General features: G+C 37.3%; 1 protein-coding gene across 5 annotated transcripts in view; it reads right to left on the bottom strand.

Moving 5' to 3' along the window:
• The window catches only part of PARPBP (PARP1 binding protein), a 61,625-nt gene that overhangs the window by 23,328 nt on the left and 19,654 nt on the right, over nt 1-18,643 (bottom strand). For 4 of the 5 annotated variants that reach the window (XM_055711034.1, XM_055711036.1, XM_055711035.1 and 1 more), the window contains exon 7: nt 3,463-3,646. In XM_055711034.1, the coding sequence (XP_055567009.1) occupies nt 3,463-3,646 (184 nt within the window). Of the gene's footprint in view, nt 1-3,462; nt 3,647-11,176; nt 11,812-18,643 lie in introns of those variants that run through there. The other variant, XM_055711038.1, reaches the window with a different exon arrangement.

Below are 18,643 nucleotides of genomic sequence, written 5' to 3'. Positions count from 1 at the left end.
AAATTATAGCATCAGGGTTTGGGGGGTTCTATATAAAGTAAAAAAGAAAACAAAATAAAAAAACAAGCTTTATGTGAAACTCAGCATAGAACATGAATCTTTGCTGTCCTGAGATCTTAATGGAACAATACAGATGCTTTACATTTTTTATACAGCTCAAACTAATTTGGAAAACTTATGGGCTTTTTTGTTTTTTTTTGGTTTTTTTTTTTTCATTAGTAATGGTACCTACCCCTCTATACCGTTAGTAAAAAAATGTTCTTCTACACTAAGCTCTACTAAAATATGTAATTTGATAATAGTCTCAACATTTGCCTAAGCTCCCTTTTCCATCCCGTGTCTCTGTGAATCACACATTTAAGAATTATCATTACAATATGCATTCATCACACTCTCCACAAACTTCATTTACATTAACAAAAAAAAATTCCCTACACCAAAATCAAATAAGCATCATCAACAAATCAACACAACACCAACAAAGGCAGACAATTTACACACACTCCACCCCTTGTCCCTTCACCGCAATTACAAAAACAAAATTTCCCCAAACTTACTCTGTACTCTAGTGATGTTTAGTCCATATTTTGTCCGTTACCTCTCCCAATTAATGTCCTTATCTCCAGTTCCTCAGGCACCACATTGGGCACCACAAAGGACCATTGTGTGTTGACCTTGCCTAGCCACCAGGTGCCCACCAGGCTGCTCTATCACTCACCCTCTTCAACAGGACAGTGAGAGAAAATACGATGAAAAGCTCATGGGGTTGAGATAAGGACAGGGAGTTCATTATCAATTACCAACATGGGCAAAACAGACTTGACTTAAGGAAATTAATGTAATTCATTGCCAGTTAATCAGAATACAACCCCTACCTTCTTCCCATACTCAACTTCACGCCCTGCTCTTCTACCACCTTCCCCCAAGTGGCACAGGGGGGATGCAGAATGAGGAATGAGGGTTGTGGCCAATTTCTAACACTTTGTCTCTGCTGCTGCTTCTTCCTCACACTCTTCCTCTGCTCCTGCATGTGGTACCTCCAATGGGATACAGGCCTTCACAAACTTCTCCAGTGCAGGTCCTTCCCACAGGCTGTAGTTCTTCAAGAACTGCTGCAGCATCGGTCCTCTCCACCATGTACAGTCCTTCAGGAACAGACTGCTCCAGCATGGGTTGCCCATAAGGTCCTGCCAGAAAATGCGCTTCTGTGTGAGTTCCTCTCCATGGGCTACTGTTTCTGCCAGGAACCTGCTCCAGTGCGGGCTCTCCATGGGGTCACAGTTTCCTTCAGGGCACACCTGCTCCAGCATGGGGTCTTCCACAGGCTGCAGGGTGGATATCTGCTCTACTGTGTATCTCCATAGGCTGCAGAGGGACAACCTGCATCACACCATGGTCTTCAGTACAGGCTGCAGGGGAAATCTCTGCTCTGGTGCCTGGAGCACCTCCTTGCCCTCCTTCTTCACTGAGTTTGGTGTCTGTAGAGTTGCTTCTCTCACACGTTCTCACTCCTCTCTCCCCACTTCTGTTGCGCAGCACTTTTTACCCTTTCTTAAATGTTATCGCAGAGGCACTATGACCATTGCTGATTGCCTCAGCTTTGGCCAGCAACAGACCCACCCTGGAGCCAGCTGGAATTGGCTTTGTCCAATATGGGGGCAGCTTCTGGTGTCTTTTCACAGAAGCCACCCCTGCAGCCCTCCCTACTACCAAAACACAGCCACATAAACCCAATACTGCACTAGATTTGTCAAGCCAAGTGGCAGCTTAGTCACATCCAGACCACAGTCATGTCTGATGGCTCTCAGTTATATCCATATGGTAGTGAGTATGGATATACTGTAGTGAGTACATTGAAAAGAATTAGCTTCAAATCTATCATCCTCTGCTATGTACTCAAGTTTACTCACCGAGAAAAGCTGTGGTAGAATCTGACCATTCAGGAGCAGATGGGATGTTCCAACAATCAATTAACTTAAACTCAAGAATTGGCAAAAACTTCAACATAGAACCACAGCCTCACAGTAATATAATTACGTTCATAAGCTGCTTTCAGGTGCCCATTTTGAGAAAAATAACTTCACACTGCTATCAGTGGCATTAAGTATTTCACCACATTTCTTAACAATACCAGGATAAAACCACCTTTACTATCTTCTGCCTCAACAAGGATACTGGTAAACAGTCCTATAGAGTCATTAGACTGTGAATTGAAGAGCAATAAGAAACATGAACCATTTTGGAAAAGCAATTTTTTGGTGAATTCCTCTGAAGAATGAAGTTTTAAAAAAACAGTTTATTAACCTAGCTTATAATGATCTAATTTTTTTAAAATCTTATCAGTAATACAAGTAGCTAAAGACAGAACTGATATCTGTGATCAGTTTTTCAGATAGGGAAGAGAAAGAAACAGAATGATATGAAATGGAAACAGGGAAATACAATGATGAAAGATTCAGGGGTAACAGGAAAATAAGGATGAAATAGATACTCCAGCTGCTCAGTGGAAACACACGTTTAAACCATTTTAACTAGCCACTAGGATATGTCTGGTTTTAGCTCTCTCTCATAGACAAGAAAAAGCACATTGGAAGTCTAATTAAAAATTTGTTAAAAGTCTTATGTTACCACGGGGTAATTCCAGCAATTTCACAAAACAAACTAGTCTAACAACATACACACATTCAAAGTGCCTGTAAGGTTTTAAAAGTTTCCTAGACAAAAATACATGACATTAGATATTTTTTATATATCAACAACGTAAAATAAAATAAAGCAGATTTATGTTTTCAAAACCTGTATTTCACTCTCCACACCTGACTTAAAGAACTTCAAATATGCTGATACTTTCCATGAAATTAAAACCATTAATAGTTTCATTAATGTCTTGAAATACTAAAAGAGAAAAACCTACACATTGATTATTGGGGGGTTATTTTTATTCCTCTCCCACTCCACATTTCACCATATTTTGGAATTGTTTCATATTTAACCTTATTTTAAATGCCTTACCCTGAGAAATATGATGAGCTAATTAAAACCTGTGTATTTTAATCAAAATTACTGACACATGTTCTCCAATCTTAATTCCACCTTCAATGAGGCTTTTTTGTTTGGAAATTTGTTACAGCTCTACTGCCTTGAAATTACTGGCAAACCTGACAGTTATAAGTATCTACTACATGAACAAATTACATTTTGCAAAGTATTTTATTTACAGTTTTGAGGTAAGACATTTAAGTAAATCAGCTTTTTGAAATCCACACTGTAATCCTCAAATATAAGTCTCTCAACAAGTTTAAAACCACAGTGTAAAGGAAATGACACTGCACTGTACTGTTAGGAAAAGATAATACACTATGTAAAGTCCTTTAAAAAGTAAAAAAAGAAGCAAACCAGACAAAAGGCATTTGCTTTCTTGTTAAAGCTCAATAGTAAAAAGAACAAAAGAAGTCCCATTACCCGTGCTGGACTGACTCCAGTAGTGCTGGCAGTCAAGACTTCATGTTGTGAATCAATAATATTTTTAATCTTCAAATCCAAATCTTCTACAACCTCCTCTATTGCCTGACAGAAAGGATCCCCATTGCTTCGGTCTTTTATCAAATGCATCTTCACTGTTGACAGAATTCGCTCCCCTGCAATTCTGAAAATAGGCACGGGGTCATCTCCACATTAACCTTGGCAGCACTCTAGTATACCTATTAGTGTTGAACATAGCCAGTCTTCACAGCTAATCAAAACTCTTCAAAGAACAGCTTTGATCTTTTAAATCAAACAGCAGCATAGAAGTATTATTCAACATAATAGTTTGGGGAAAAAAAAAGAAAAATATTATAAGGAAAGGTAATGAATTCAGCATTTAGTGATAGTCTGAGCTGCAACATAAAACTGACTTCATAAAAGTTCAGAGAAAACTACTTTCTTTAAACCTACCGCTACTGTTTTGCTCATAAGTTGTTTACGTGTAAAAAAAAAATGTTTCATTGGAACACGCATTCCAATTTAACAGCCCATTAGATTTTTGAGTTTTTTGTACTTCAAACTATCAATCTGCCTTCAATTTTATTTAAATAGATAGTAATTAGACTAGATGAACATCACTGCCATAAAGGCACACACTATTAATCTTTTTTCATCATCTAGAAAAAAATGCTTACAGAAAAGAACTTAGTTTAATCATGAAATGTCCGTGCAGTTTGACATCAAAAGTATAAATAATTGAATCTAATTGATAGAAGAACTTTATTTTAACTCTTATAAAAGGATAAGGTGACATTTGTGAGTGCACCTAAACTATGTTTAGACTGTTAATTTCATTTTTTGTCCTGTACCTTGAACCACATTGCATGTATGACAGACTACTTTGGGGATCACTTCTGGATTAGAACTACCAGGTCTCTTCAAAAGACTCTTGAGTGATTAGCAGTTACAGTTGTACAGATGTTGTTCCAATAGGCAGTACTGAGAGAACTACACCATGTCTTGCTCCCTCAGACTTGCAAGATCCACATATTCTATAAAAATGGTAATATAACAGGCTGCCAGGTAGAACGCATTACCCTGAGTATGTAAAAAAAAAAAAAAAAAAATTCTTGAAGAAGCACAAAAAACCCCACAATTCTGTGTCCAAAAATTGGTTACAGGGACCAAAGCTCTTGTGACAGCACACCTTGATTTACCCAGACCTAGTGAATGAGAAGAAGCAGTTAAAATTCCAAGAATTCCACTGGCCATTTATAAGTGCATCTTTCCGCTTGGGTTGAAAATGCTGCCCTGAACAATGCTGCTCAAATATAATAAAAGAACTCAAACCTTGTAACGACAGTGAGCATAGTCCCATGACAATAATGGAAAATTCAAGTGTTAGGAGTGAATTGCTTATTTTGCAGGAGTTGCGTGGTGAGTAGGTGCAAAAGCCATATGGAGGTACAAAGGTAAGAATCACTAGTTATCCACCACTACTATGAACTATGACTATGAACCAGCTTAAGTAAATTAGCTAGGGGATCACAGATCTTATCTCAGAGATTATAAAAAACTATATTGAGACAGCAAATGTGTCTTGGCTACTTTAAAGATTTAGTGAAAGACAGAATAAACCCCTTGAGTTAAGAGCTTAATAATTTTGTCCAGTATCTACACAGAACATATAGTCTTTCACTTAATGTTTTGCCATTGCTTGAGGTTGGGCAAACAACAAACAAACAAACAACAACAGCAAAAAAGCACTACAAGAACCACTCAGCTTTCCTACATCATAATGCATCTCTTCGCAAAAAGCTTTTTGAAGTTGCATGCTTTATCAATTCTTCAGTCTTCTGAGAACATGAACCCATCACCCAGGCCAACAAAGTTGATTATAATCAAGATTCACCTCACCTCACCAAGCAACCATTTATCTTCTCTTCAACATCATATGTCTAAGAACTTCATTATTTCCCTGTGACACACTGTCTTCAATTTCATTCTCTCTCTGCTTATCTTCCTCAACGATTTCAGAGTGAGATAATCTGTAATTTATTTTTAGCTCTAATTTATAATTGTTTGTTGTTGTTTTTTGGTTTTTTATTAATTCCCTCCCCTTTTACTTTCTTATGTACAGAGTAATTTTCACCTTTGAATACCAGCTAATAACACACACAATAATAATGGAAAAAAATCATAACAAGAGGTACAAAGGACCTGTTCTTAAAAAAAACACAAACAAAACAATTCCCAGGACAAATAGGTAGAACTCTGTGTTTAGGACACACTCTGAACTAAGATTAGAGATTGAGACAGCACTCAGGAGAAGTATCATAAAGACTTTCTCTGTTCATACAAGGCATGTATTTATTGCCAGTGTTGGAGACAAGATCCTGTACTTGTGGACCTTTCTTCTGAAGTTGTACAATCACATTTCATATCTTTAATAGAGATTCTCTGCGGTGACAGCAGTGACTCAAAAAATTAAAACAAGCAAAAAAACCCAAACCCCAGCCTTCCAGGCACCATCTGATTTCCTATTGCAATAATCCATCTTCCCTTTCCAATTAACCTACAGTTTCTTTCTCCAGACTTTAAGAAACACTAGCCATTTTCCTGCAACATCTAATAATTGGATAGGATGGCCAACCCTGAAAAAGGGTAGCCTGTTAAATCTTGCCTTTAAAAGCAGAATTACTGAAGTTTTACCTTTTTTTCCCCCTGAGAGTTCGGTTTATAGTCCGAATCAAAGCAGAAAGGCAGAATGTAGAGAATAACCTAACATCAGTCTACCTAGCTCAGAAACCAATTGTTTTAACTATTGTACATGGGCTGTACAAAATGACTCCATATTTATTCACACACCCTGAACTCCTGAGCTGCTATTGGCGCCTACAGTAAAATTTTTAGATACATCAATGATGCTGAAAACTGCCAAAAACTCAAGGCAATGGCAATGGTTTTATTACTCCAGGTGGCATATCCAAGAGTGAAATGATGACAAATTTTTCAACTTCCTCCATGCTTACTGGCTTCCTCCATTCTCCTGCCTACTTACCCTAAAAGCATATCTTGCAAATTGAAAGAAAGTTACTATTTTGTACACATCAAATTCTGAAGATTAATTTTAGAATTCTGGTTGGGAGAACTTCAATCAAATGAAACTGTATGTCTACATTCATATAAAATAAAAGGGCAGAGGTAAGAACAGGAATTTAGTCAGAGGAAAACTAGATGGTTTATATTGCTTCCTGTTAAAATACATGGAGGGAACTGGGCCAGAGACCTTGCTGTTTTGGCTTATCCTGGCTGAACAAGACTCCTGTAAATAACTTAGAAAATGTGAAGTTAACTTGAAACTTTTTTTTTTTTGGCTTTTTTCCAGGTCAAAACCAAACATTTCCCCAGAATTCTCAGCTTTAACATTAATCTGTAAAAGTTTATTCAATTTACATTAAATTTGCAGTCTTGGTTAAACAGAAAAACTGCTTTGCAGAAATCTAAGCACAACGTATGCACTTAGACAAAAGAAAAGTCACCATGTGAAGTCTCTCTGCACACAGGTCAAGAACCATCCAGATCTTAGAAAGGATAGTTAAAAAAAAAAAAAAAAAAAAAGATGCTGGTGTACCTCTGCTCCAGAAACCACAAAAACCACAATTCAATCTAACCACAAGAGAATGAAAAGTTCAAGGGCTGGGGGAATCATCCAGTGCAAGTTGTCAAGAGGTAAGAACAGATCACTGTTGAAGAAAAGTTCTGTCTCAGAGATGCATATAGGAACTGTAGCCAAGTCTCCTGATGCTTCTTGCTGAACTGCTTTATTTCCTTCAGCCCCAAATTGACACTTTCCAAAATAATACCCTCAAATGGGAAAAGCATTGTGTTAAATGTATAGTATCTATTCTATAAATACTGTGCTCAACCTAGAACTCCAAGACAAACAAGCTGGTGAAGGGACTGACTGAACTTGTCTTTGTTTAGTCCTTTCTGTCTAGAGATATCCTGAGCTTATCTACATCATTCCACACATTTTACATACATATACACGTATGTATACCGGAAGAAAAAGTATTACCATACATATAGCACCGGGCATCAGTTAATTAAGATGATTATGCCCTTAATTTAAATGCTGTGCTCTGTATATGCCTATTACCTTGTAGCTTTTCACAGAGGGGAAAAAAACCACCAAAAAACAACTGTGATAAAAACATTTTCTAGGTTGTTTTTTTTTGCCTCTACTGCTCAATGCCAACTAAGGATATTTGCTAGTAGAAGTAAAGTTCATTTAATCTCTTTTTTTCCCCATATTCCTCCTTTTCCAGGGAAGAGTTCCAGTCCCCCATCAGATATACACAGTACTAACTGGAGCAAAGAAAAGGAAAAGTTTATTCATACTTCAACTAGAATTTATATAAACAAGCCAAGACATAAAATGTTGATCTAATGTGTGTGGATTAGTACTGAAACACTGTGCCACAGCTTATGCCATCTTACATCAGGATATAACAAAATAAGTTACATTGTAAGGTTTCTTTTCTTAATCTTGAATATATTTATAAAATGTTGAATTTGTCTCATTTGTGCTATTTCATGAATATTTCAAAGCTTACTACAGAAAGCCCTAACTAACCGTGTCTAGCAGTTTCAGAAAGTACTGTCAAGAAAGTCTCAGTAGGAGAAGCATTCTTTTCATCTCTTTATATAGGCAATCTAGAGCACAAATGGAGATAGCTAGGACTTGGTCTAAATTTAGAGAGTCCTTTCTGTGGTAAAAAGGATCTCATTCTTTTCCCAGAAAACACAACTCACTGGCAAAAAACAACTTGAGAAACAACCATCAAGAAGATGAAACTATAAATTAACAATAAATATAGTAGTTCTATCTAAAGCAATCAGATAAGTTACCTGAGCAACTTCAGAACCACTAGTAGTATACTTTATTGTTAGTGAGATTTAAAAAGATTAACTAAAAGCACGAAGATAAAAGGAAAATGTGGTAAAAATGCAACTTGGGATTTGGGGGTTTTGTTTGTAGGGAGGTTTTTTGTTTGGTTGGGTTTTGGGGTTTGGGGTTTTTTTGTTTTGCTTTGTGTTTTGTTTGGCTTTTTTATTTATACAAAATGGAGAGTCTATGCCAGATTGCTGTGATATTACTCTTTTATAGGTTTATATTATGTAGAAAATCAGTTGAACTTAAATGAACTTCAAAATATCTGGCATGGTACTAGAAAATAAATGTTTATACGAACACAGTAAGGTTGAACACTGTTACCCACTTTGCAGTTCCTAACAGCTAGAAAGGCAGCAAAGTTTGTTTTGAATATGGAATTAAATGGGCAAAGTTATCCATCTTCAGATAATTTTTACAGCAGCAAAGGTGAAGAATTCTAGTTCTTAAATCTGAAAGAGGAGCAAGAAATCTAACTGAATTCAAGAATGAACTTGATATATTAAACAAAGCAATGCTATTTGTCTAAGGCAATTGAGAACTGGAGAGACCTTGTCCCTTTCCACTCAGGGTGCCTGCTAACAAGGTTCCTCTGATGTTTTATTCAGACCATAACCTGCTGACATGGAACATTCTAGGACAAAGTGCTTTAATCTCACATCCATGGTCTTTTAAATCGTATCAAAGGACGACTCATCAAATCCAGTTAGTAGTAAACATCTGTCAACTACCACTATAAGAGGTTGTAAAATAGCAGTTTTTTTAGACTCTAATAATATGATTTTCTGTTCAGCGTCATGTGCAACAATGTTTCTTTGTTCAAAAGGTATGAACTGAAAGAAACCTCAACTAGAAAACCTACTGCTACCTTCAGCTATGATAGAAATAACCAGAGAAAATCTATCAGAGCAATTATAAATGCTAAAAAAACCCAGCCGTTCAGAAGCATCCACCTTCCACTGCCCATCCAGCTGGGAATGTTAAGACACAAAAGCCTGGATCCAACAGTACAGTGTCGATCTTCAGCTGAGTGGACTTGGCAAAGATCAAATGTGACCATCAGTGTGTCTGTCCAGTATTCCATGGTAAGTCCATAGCAGAAGAGACATAGAACCAAGCACCCTTTCCCTCCTTTGATGGCCTGCATGACTTTTCATTTGCTTCAGCAGCTTGGAAGGGTCCAACAAAGACTACTGTCTTCCATTACACAGCCTCAATTTGCACTCTTATTTCCTAGCCACAAAAGCTAGGACTGCTGGGTGGGTGGATGAGGGGAAAGTATTTGATCACACAATTAAAGACTGCTAATGCATGCATTTCGGGTGACTGAACTAAGACTTCACTAGCAGCCTCTAAGTGCTTAGTTTTACAGACAACATTCAGTTAACTTTTTTTAAATTAACAAGCTTCTAAACATTTTACGTCAACCGACAGAATGAATAGCTTACCATCTTCAGCACAAACCAGTGCTAAGAGGAGCAGACAGTTCAGGTGTCTTGTAACCAGAGAAAAACAGATGTCTAAGGTAAAATGAATCATATGCTAGAAATGCCTTATTTGCACCAGTGCTTCTAAAGGGAGTTTAAAAAACCACAGTACAATGTAAAACTCTACTTGTTAACTAGGCATTGTATAAACCATATCTTCTGTCACTGGTTACTTATACTAAAAATATTCTTAATCTTGTGCCCACTTGAACCCTTTTGCCTTACATCATCTGTGTCCCAGTCCTATCACATTTCCAACTCATTTTCCTTATCAAACTTGTCTATTCTGTTCCTAATAAAATTACCACAAATACAAGCTTCTCTGCTAACCTAAAAACTAAATCACAATGGCAAGAGCTCTTCTTACAGAACTGGGGCCTCAGTGTGCAAAATTAATGTGATGCAGAAGCACTTTTATTTATTTTCTGGAAATAGATCTTTTGTGGAAAAGACTATAGAGTAGCATACAGAAGAAAAAATGTTGAGGATATGGACAATATTCAAAACCTGATAAAAAGCAGAACAGACTCCTGAAGCCTATTCCAAGAACAGAAAACAATATATGAAAATTCTATTATAGTAAGGTCAACATTTTTATTCATTCATTTCAACTTCTCCAACAGAGGTTAAAAAATAGATGACAAACATATCTATCTAACTTACGTAGCAGGAAAAAATGCCTTAAACCAGATTACAAACGCCTAGTGATTATGGGTTGCAAGAGTAGCACAGCCTTTTTCTTTGTTATGGATTTACAAAGCTGTTTTAGAACTTAGTAAAACCTGAACAGTCAGCCAACTTTTTAATTTAGAACTATATGAAGAGAATAGCAGTCTAATTCTGCTCTCAAACACAAAGCAGCAAGATGACAACTACAGCCTCATCTACCTGGTTAGAAGAGCGGGACAAATTTTATCTAAGAAACAATATAAAATACACATGCTCTTAACAGAGCAATAACTGTGCCTTTAAAGCAAACCCTTTTTTTTTGTTATATGCATAAATTTAAAAAGATTACTTCACATTAATTTCATAAATTGTTATCAGTGAACTTATCTAGATTTTAAATATATCTGTAAAAGAAAAAAAGTGATATTAAAACACTCCTAATAATCAAAAATTCTACCTCAAACAATGGATGCATGCATTATTACTCTAGTTTTTCAAACTATAAACAATTAAATATTAGCTGAAGACCCTACTTTAGGCCCTTTGGAGTTTTGCAGTTTATTAGATTTGTAATAAAATACAGCAAAAAATAATCCTGTTGCTAAGTATTTTTCCATCTTGCCGCTGCCACTTTTGCTGTACTGCCAAAAATTTCTTTTACTGTAGTGGAAAAAAACCAGGGTGACTCTTCCTCAGGAAGTACCACCATCTAGAAGATCTAGTGCCTTCCCAAGAACTTACTGCAAACAAAGTTGGTGTTCTGTCAGTGTCTGCTCTCACCAGGATTAATTTTGGATATTCTCCCTACCAAGCAATGTTCCTCAAGTCCAGTGACAAAGATACTATAAAACTAAAGAAGTATTCTTCTCAGAACAAGATTCCTGATGAGCAGCCATGTGCATTCCATGCTACAGTTCAATTGTTCTACCGTAACATATCCAGCTTAGTAGTTCCCTCCACACATTATTACTTTCCTGCAATTTAATGAAAGTTATCAGGATAGAAATTATGGGCAGGGAGCTGCCAGACTGCTTCTCGAATATGGATTAAAGGTAGGCTGTGGAAACAGATGAACTGGTAGTTTGGTGTCTGTATGATGGCTTAAGGGTAAGATTTTTCAATCCAGCACTAATACTAGAGTGCCATAGCCTTCATGTCTTCTTTTTAATTAAGGGTCTATATCTGACTTTCCATATCTAGGACGTAATGGTCAGTGTATTCTCCAGCACCAGCCTAAATTAGGAAGGAAAAGGACAGTAAATTACAAAAAGCACTTTTTTAATTGAATGCTTTATTTTACAAGTGGGGCACTTAAGATACCACACTTCAACTGTGATGTCTGAAGTTGGACTTAACCTCAAAAGATCACCTTTTTCCACCAAAATTTTTTGTTTTCTTGTAAATCCATTTCAAATCACAATTAAGTTTATTTGTAAAATTATTTACTTCTCAACATATTTTAAAACATTTTTGACATTAAGTTTAAATGAAAAAATCAGATTAAAGCATATCAGTATTTCTATTATAAAGTTATGTTAAAGCACATTAGTCTGAAGTGGCAAGTACTTTCAAGGAAAATTTGAGAGTCTGGTTTAAACCTAATTTTTTTTTTTTCTTATAAAATAATTATTTACTTACATAAGATTTTTTGGTATTTTTCTATTTCTCCAAACACAGGAACATTTTTAGTTAAGTCACAAACACAATGTTTGTTAACATGGTGCAATGGTAATACAGTCTTAATTTGGATCATTCTATAGAATCAGTAACTTACACTGTAAATATTTAAACATCAAAATAGTCTTCATTTCAATGATGCTAAGAGTTGAGAAACTAAGGTTAGTGGCTAAGTTCTCAGTATTTTACTGAAAAACAGTACATTGCATACACTCTAAAACAGTCTAAAGAGATTTACCCATTAAAACACAATAAAAAAGGTTAGAAGGAATATAAGCTACTCATGATTACACAACTACAACTTCATTGGAATAACCAAGACATGGTGGGACAGCCTGACAGCTGGAGTGCTACAAAGGATGAATATAATATTGGCTTTTCAGGAAAGACAAGTGGGAAGTGTCCTCTACATGTAGGAGCAGCTCAGACGTATGGAGGAGCTCTTCTTTACTGTGAGGGTGGTGAGGCACAAAACCAGGCTGCCCAGAGAAGCTGGGGATGCCCCATCCCTGCAGGTGCTCAAGGCCAGGCTGGATGGGGCTCCAAGCAACTTGATCTAGTGGAAGGTGTCCCAGCCCATGGCAGGAGGGTTGGAACTAGGTGATCTTTAAGGTCCTTTCCAACCCAACCCATTCTATGATTCTATTGGACAGACAAGAGGGTTGTTGAGAGCTGGTGAACCAGGGTAAGGATTTGTTATAGGCAACCCAACAGACATGAGGAAATGGGCAAAGCATACTTAAAGCAACTCTCAGCAGGTTTTGTATTACAGACCCTGGTTTTTACAGGACACTTAAAGGACACCCCAACATCTGTTGGAAGAACATCACAATGGGATGCAAGCAGTCAAGATTTCTGGAGAGCATCAGGGATACTGGATGAGTGATATATGGAGTTACACACAGCTGAGTCTGCTATTCACTAACAAGGAAGAATTGGTCAGGGACACAGAGGGGAAAAAATAATAATAATAATAAAAAAATAATCAATGGCAACCTTGGCTGTAGCAATCATGAAGTAGTGGAGTTCAAGATCTGAGGGAAGCAAGGAGTACAGACTGTTTTTTTAGGAGAGCAGATTTCAGTTTATTCAGTGAACTGGTCCACGGAAACCCATGTGAGAAAGTTCTAAATGACAAAGAGGTTAAGAAAGCTGACATGTTATTAATGTCAGCATATTAAAAGCACAAGAACAGTCCATCACAATACTCAGGAAAACATGTAGAAATATCAGACCAGCTTGGCTAGACAGTGAACTGACAACAGAGTTTCAATGCAAAAAAGGCTTTACACGGGATGGTAAAGAAGGGACAGGTTACAAAGAAATATCTAGAAACGTTGCCTGGGCATTTAGGGATGTTGTCAGGAAAGCCAAAACTCAGCTGGACTTGAGACTTACAAGGAATGTTAAAAGTAGCTTCATCTGCTGCTTGTGTACTAATATGCTGAACAAAAGGCTGAAAAGGAGGGACCTTTGCTAAAGGCAGGAGAATTTGCAACACTGGACAGACATAAAACTGAGGTACTTGATGCTGCCTTTGACTCAGCCTTCACCAACATGGTCTCCCAGCCCTCTGATTAGAGACAGTTTTCAGAGAACTGCCAGCTGGGGGTGGGAGGGCAAGTCATTGTGATCAGGAAGGTCCCTGACAAATGGAGAAAAGCAAACGTTTGCAAAAAAAGGCCAAAAAGACAGTTTTTTCCTTGAGAAAATAATGTGAAAAGTCTTCTAAGAAAACATTTCTGGGCATGTGAAGGATTAGGTGCTGGCTGGTAACTGTAAACACGGATTTATTATATATTTGTAAATTATGCCTAATTGATTTGTTTGTTACCTACACTAAAATGACTGGATGACTGGCTTTGCAGATCAGGAGAGAATGGTGGGCGCCATTTACCTTGACTGTAGTAAGGCTTTCAACACTGTCAGAAAATACCCTCAATGTACAAGTTTGGATGTTACAATCTGGATGGGTGGACAACTAGATGAGTTAAAAACTGGTTGGATGATCAGGCTCAGAAGGTATTAAATGTGTTGCACTGTATCTAGAGGCCAGTAACAAATGGACTACCATAGGGGCCAATCCTGGAAATTGGGTTTTTTCTTTTAAATATCTTTGCCAGTGACTCAGTGATAAAAATACATGCTCATCAAGTTTGCAGATGATACCGAATTGGTCATGGTATGGAATGGTCAATATGTTTGAGGGCAGAGCTGCCATGCAGAGATACCTAAACAGATGGGAGGAATAGGCTGACAGCAACCACATGAAATTCAACAGGACATGCAAAGTCTTGGAAAGGGATAACCCCTTGCAATGATACAGGCTGGGAAGCAGCTCTATGTAAAAAAAACCCAAGAGTCTTGGTGCATGTTCAGCAAGCTAACCATGAACGAGGACTGTCCCTTGGCAGCAAAGGTCAACAGTACCCTTGGCTGCACCAACAGCAGCGTAGCCAGTAGTCTAAGGAACGTGATTATCCCTCTCTAATCAGCACTTGGACCAAATTTAGAATACTGCATCCAGTTTTGCTCCCCCCGCCCCCCAGTCCAGGAAAGACACTGATAAAACGGAGCAAGTACAACAAAGGGCTGCCAGGATGGTCAGGGAGACAGGCCCTGTGAGAAGCAAAAGGGAACAGCTTGTCCAGTCTGGAGAAGAGAAGGCTTCAGGGGGATCTAGTAACAGTTTTCTAATACCTAGAAGAAGAAAACCAATGAGATTGAGCCAGGCTGTTCATGTTGGCAGTTAGTGGAAGGAAAAGAGACATGAAGCATAAATTGAAACAAAAGAGGTGCTAACTGGATATAAGGGAGGGAAAAAAAACCACACAAGGACACTCAAGCAGTGGAACAGGTTGTCAAGAGGGAGACTGAAAACCTCCAAGGATGGAGACTGCACAAAGCTTGACTGTATAAAGCCCCAGCTAACCTAGACTGACCCCAAAACTGAACTTCCTTTGAGCAGGATGTTGAACTAAAATCTTCCTGATGTTCCAACCTGAATTACTCTGTGATCCTAGGTTTAAGGAGTCATACAGCCAATGTCTTACACACATTTGCACACTTTCCAGCAACTTCAGAACACGAAACTCCAATGCTGTGTGAATGCTACCCAATTAACTCAAACATTCACCACAGGACTAGATAGTCTCATATGCTTTCTCTCCCAAAATGCTATTGCATATCCAGATGTAACCACAGTTTCACAAAGCCAACACGTAAGAAAGAGCATTTTCCACACAGATAATCAAGTCAAGCTGTATAGCTTCTACAATTGACTACAGAAGACTGCGCACAGACCTGAAATGAAGACCCACTCCAAAGCATCACAGTCACTCAAATGTGTTGAATGAGACAATACAGCTAACTTTAGACTTAAACAGCTACTAATGTGAGCTGTACAATAGTGTCACCTAGTGCTCAGTGCTTACAGCAAAGTCAGGGCCCAACTCAAGAACAGTATTTACTGTCCATATATGCCAGCTTTGCTACAAAATCGGGGGGGCCTTTTAAAGTATATGTATGTATATATAAACACACACACCCCCTATATGAACCAACAAGTGCAGTAACCAACAAGTGCAGTAACCAATAAGACAAATCCCTTTTCATCATTCAATTTTAAGTCACACATGTTTTACAAACTTGAAAACAGACGTTCCAGAAATAAGTTCTTTCCAGATGCCAGAAGCATTGACTGGCCTAAAAGAGAAGGATTTCCAGGATGATGGATTAGTACTGACATTTTTAATTTATACCAACAGAAAAGAGTTTCCAGATCCTCAGGTGTGTAATAATCATCCACTTCACTGGCAAATACAACATTGATATGTTTCTTGTCAAGAAACAGGCACAAATAGAACATCCAGGCTCTCTATTTACTGCATAAACGTTGTTCAAGTCTTATATGTACAGAATCTGTAAATAGTTTTTGGGTTACAAGTCTTATGGCATCCCCAGACTGCAAGGAATGTTCATGATACTGATTCTTGAAAGATTAGTGATTTCTTCTAATCAAAAAACTGCAGAATGAGGAAAGACAAGCTTACCTATTTCAAAACCCAGAGATTTGTAAGAATGTTAGATCTGCTCAGTGAATACACCTTGAAACTACTAAAGTTCATTGTATCTTTCAATTTCTCCTGCTATCAGGTCTGCTCACACTTTGTGCCATATCTGAATCAAATCATTATCATTTCATTAGATTTCCACTCTATTTGATAGCTTTCCCTTCCCTCCTCTCATCTACTGTTCACTTAGTTAGCCAAATGACTTGAGGAAGAAAACCACATTTTTGCTGTTCTCCATAGACTAGCAGATACTTGGCTGCACCGTATTGCCATGTTCAAAAATTCTTAAGTGTGTCCCATCACTGTCCGACATCATTGATTCAGTTTCTAGGTTTCCAAAGCAAAGGAACTTGACTTCAGTTGATGAAGAAAGCTTCTTTTCAACATGTATTTCAGAATGACACAGCAATTATTTGGCTACTTTGCATTTTATGCAAGTTCAAGTTTCATAAGATCTCCACTGTAACAAGATTTAACTGAAATAACAGACTTCTAATCATTAAGTAAACAACCAAAACCACTGCATTTTTCTTGTGGCATAGCAAATACTGAGACCTGTTTTTTGCAGCTTGGCAAATCTCTACATCAGAGAACCAGCAATACCACAGACAGGTTGTCCAGTTTGCTCTTAGATTTCCCAGCAGGCTTCTAAAGACCAAGCAACCAAATCTTTTGCTGCATTGTTGCTTTTTTCCCCCCTCTGGTCTTTAGAGTGCAGTAGTAACAGAACTACGGAAGTTTCTTCTGTAAAACTGCATCTTCTGTAATTCGTAACAACTGTCACATCACAGGCAGGGCATATAGATAGTCCTCACTCATATGGCTTACCAGACACTTAAGAAAAATACATTTTTGTTTACTAATGTTTTGATCATAAGCTTTTTACTAGTCCTAAAATATTTCAGAACTTTAGCATACTAATGAAGACTCTTTCAGACCGCCAACTGCTTACTCTATTTCTGTAAGCACTGAGCTACTACATAGATACATACAGAAAAACAATAGTAGTATTTTACATCGTGAGGTTATAAAGCCCATACAGAATACAAAAGATCCTATAAACACCACAGTACAGCTAGCTTCCATTGTTGGTCAATGATACAACCAATGACACCTACATGTACACATGCAATCTGATGAGCATGCCAGAATCTGACATTAACGAGATTTGTATCCCAGAATAAATGGGACAGCAGATACAGCACAGAAAGCAACAGAATAAACAGCTGAATGCTGAAAAGAATTTCCAAGCTCCAGGGAATTCTCCCAAGCAGAAACTACTAAGTTCCAGCAACTATCCCACTCTGATTTTTCTCACGTGCCTTGAACAGAAGGGTAATTAACAAGATGTATCATTTTACGTTATACTTTAATGAACTGTATATACCTGACAAAGCAGGATTTGCACCCTAAGTGGTAAGGTCATGCACATAAATCTTTTTTATCTCTCATTTTTATCAATGTACAGTGTCATATATGATTTAAATTTTAAAAAGCATACATTAGATGCAGAGTCAAAACTTTTTTTTAATTGCCACCACAGACAGCAAGTGTCTGGCATCCAGGATGTTGAAATGAAAGAACAAAGAAGCAAAATTAAAAAGTAAAACAAAAACTGCAAAACAACTTCAGAAATACTTCCCACTTCTAGCTTCAATGTAATCTGAATGGTAATTTACATAATGCTTATGGTTTGCTTACAACATTTTGTTTTGAACTGTGTCGATTAGACTCAATTCAAACTAAAAAAAGGCTCTTTAGTATCAAGGACAGAACTATTACAGCTGATTTGCTACAGTTTTGTATAGAAAAATTACTGATTATAAATGAAAAAAATTACTAACTTCTATAATGCTTAAGAAAATTGCTCTTCTCTCTGTACTAATGCCAGCACTTACCAATTCAAATTCCTGTGTTACATTTACACTTCTCTCTAATTTCATGTTTATAAGCTTGCCCAAAAACTAATCTCAGGTCTTCAAAAACATTCAAAATCAGTGACTTCCCTAGACCCTTACTTAGAAATAATTCTTATGCTTCGCTTATGTAGTTGAGAAGAGAAAAGAAAGGCTAAATAACCAAAGTTGCCATTTGTCAGCAGCAATAAAAACTCCTTTATATAAGGGTAGATCCAACAAAATGACAAAAAAGGAAGTATTCGATGAGCACAAAGTAAAGCACGTATCAGTTTATGTACTTACCAGACTCACAGGACTGAAATCTTTGGAAGTTCATTTACAAGTAGGGAACTAACCAAATAGCCATACATACATTGATTTGATAGAAATTTAATAGAAAGAATAACCTCAAAAATT

This window comes from Falco cherrug, chromosome 5, assembly GCF_023634085.1.
Source record: "Falco cherrug isolate bFalChe1 chromosome 5, bFalChe1.pri, whole genome shotgun sequence".
Classification (NCBI taxonomy): domain Eukaryota; kingdom Metazoa; phylum Chordata; class Aves; order Falconiformes; family Falconidae; genus Falco; species Falco cherrug.
Note: the sequence above shows the minus strand (reverse complement) of the source record. Positions and strands in the feature narration are given on the sequence as shown.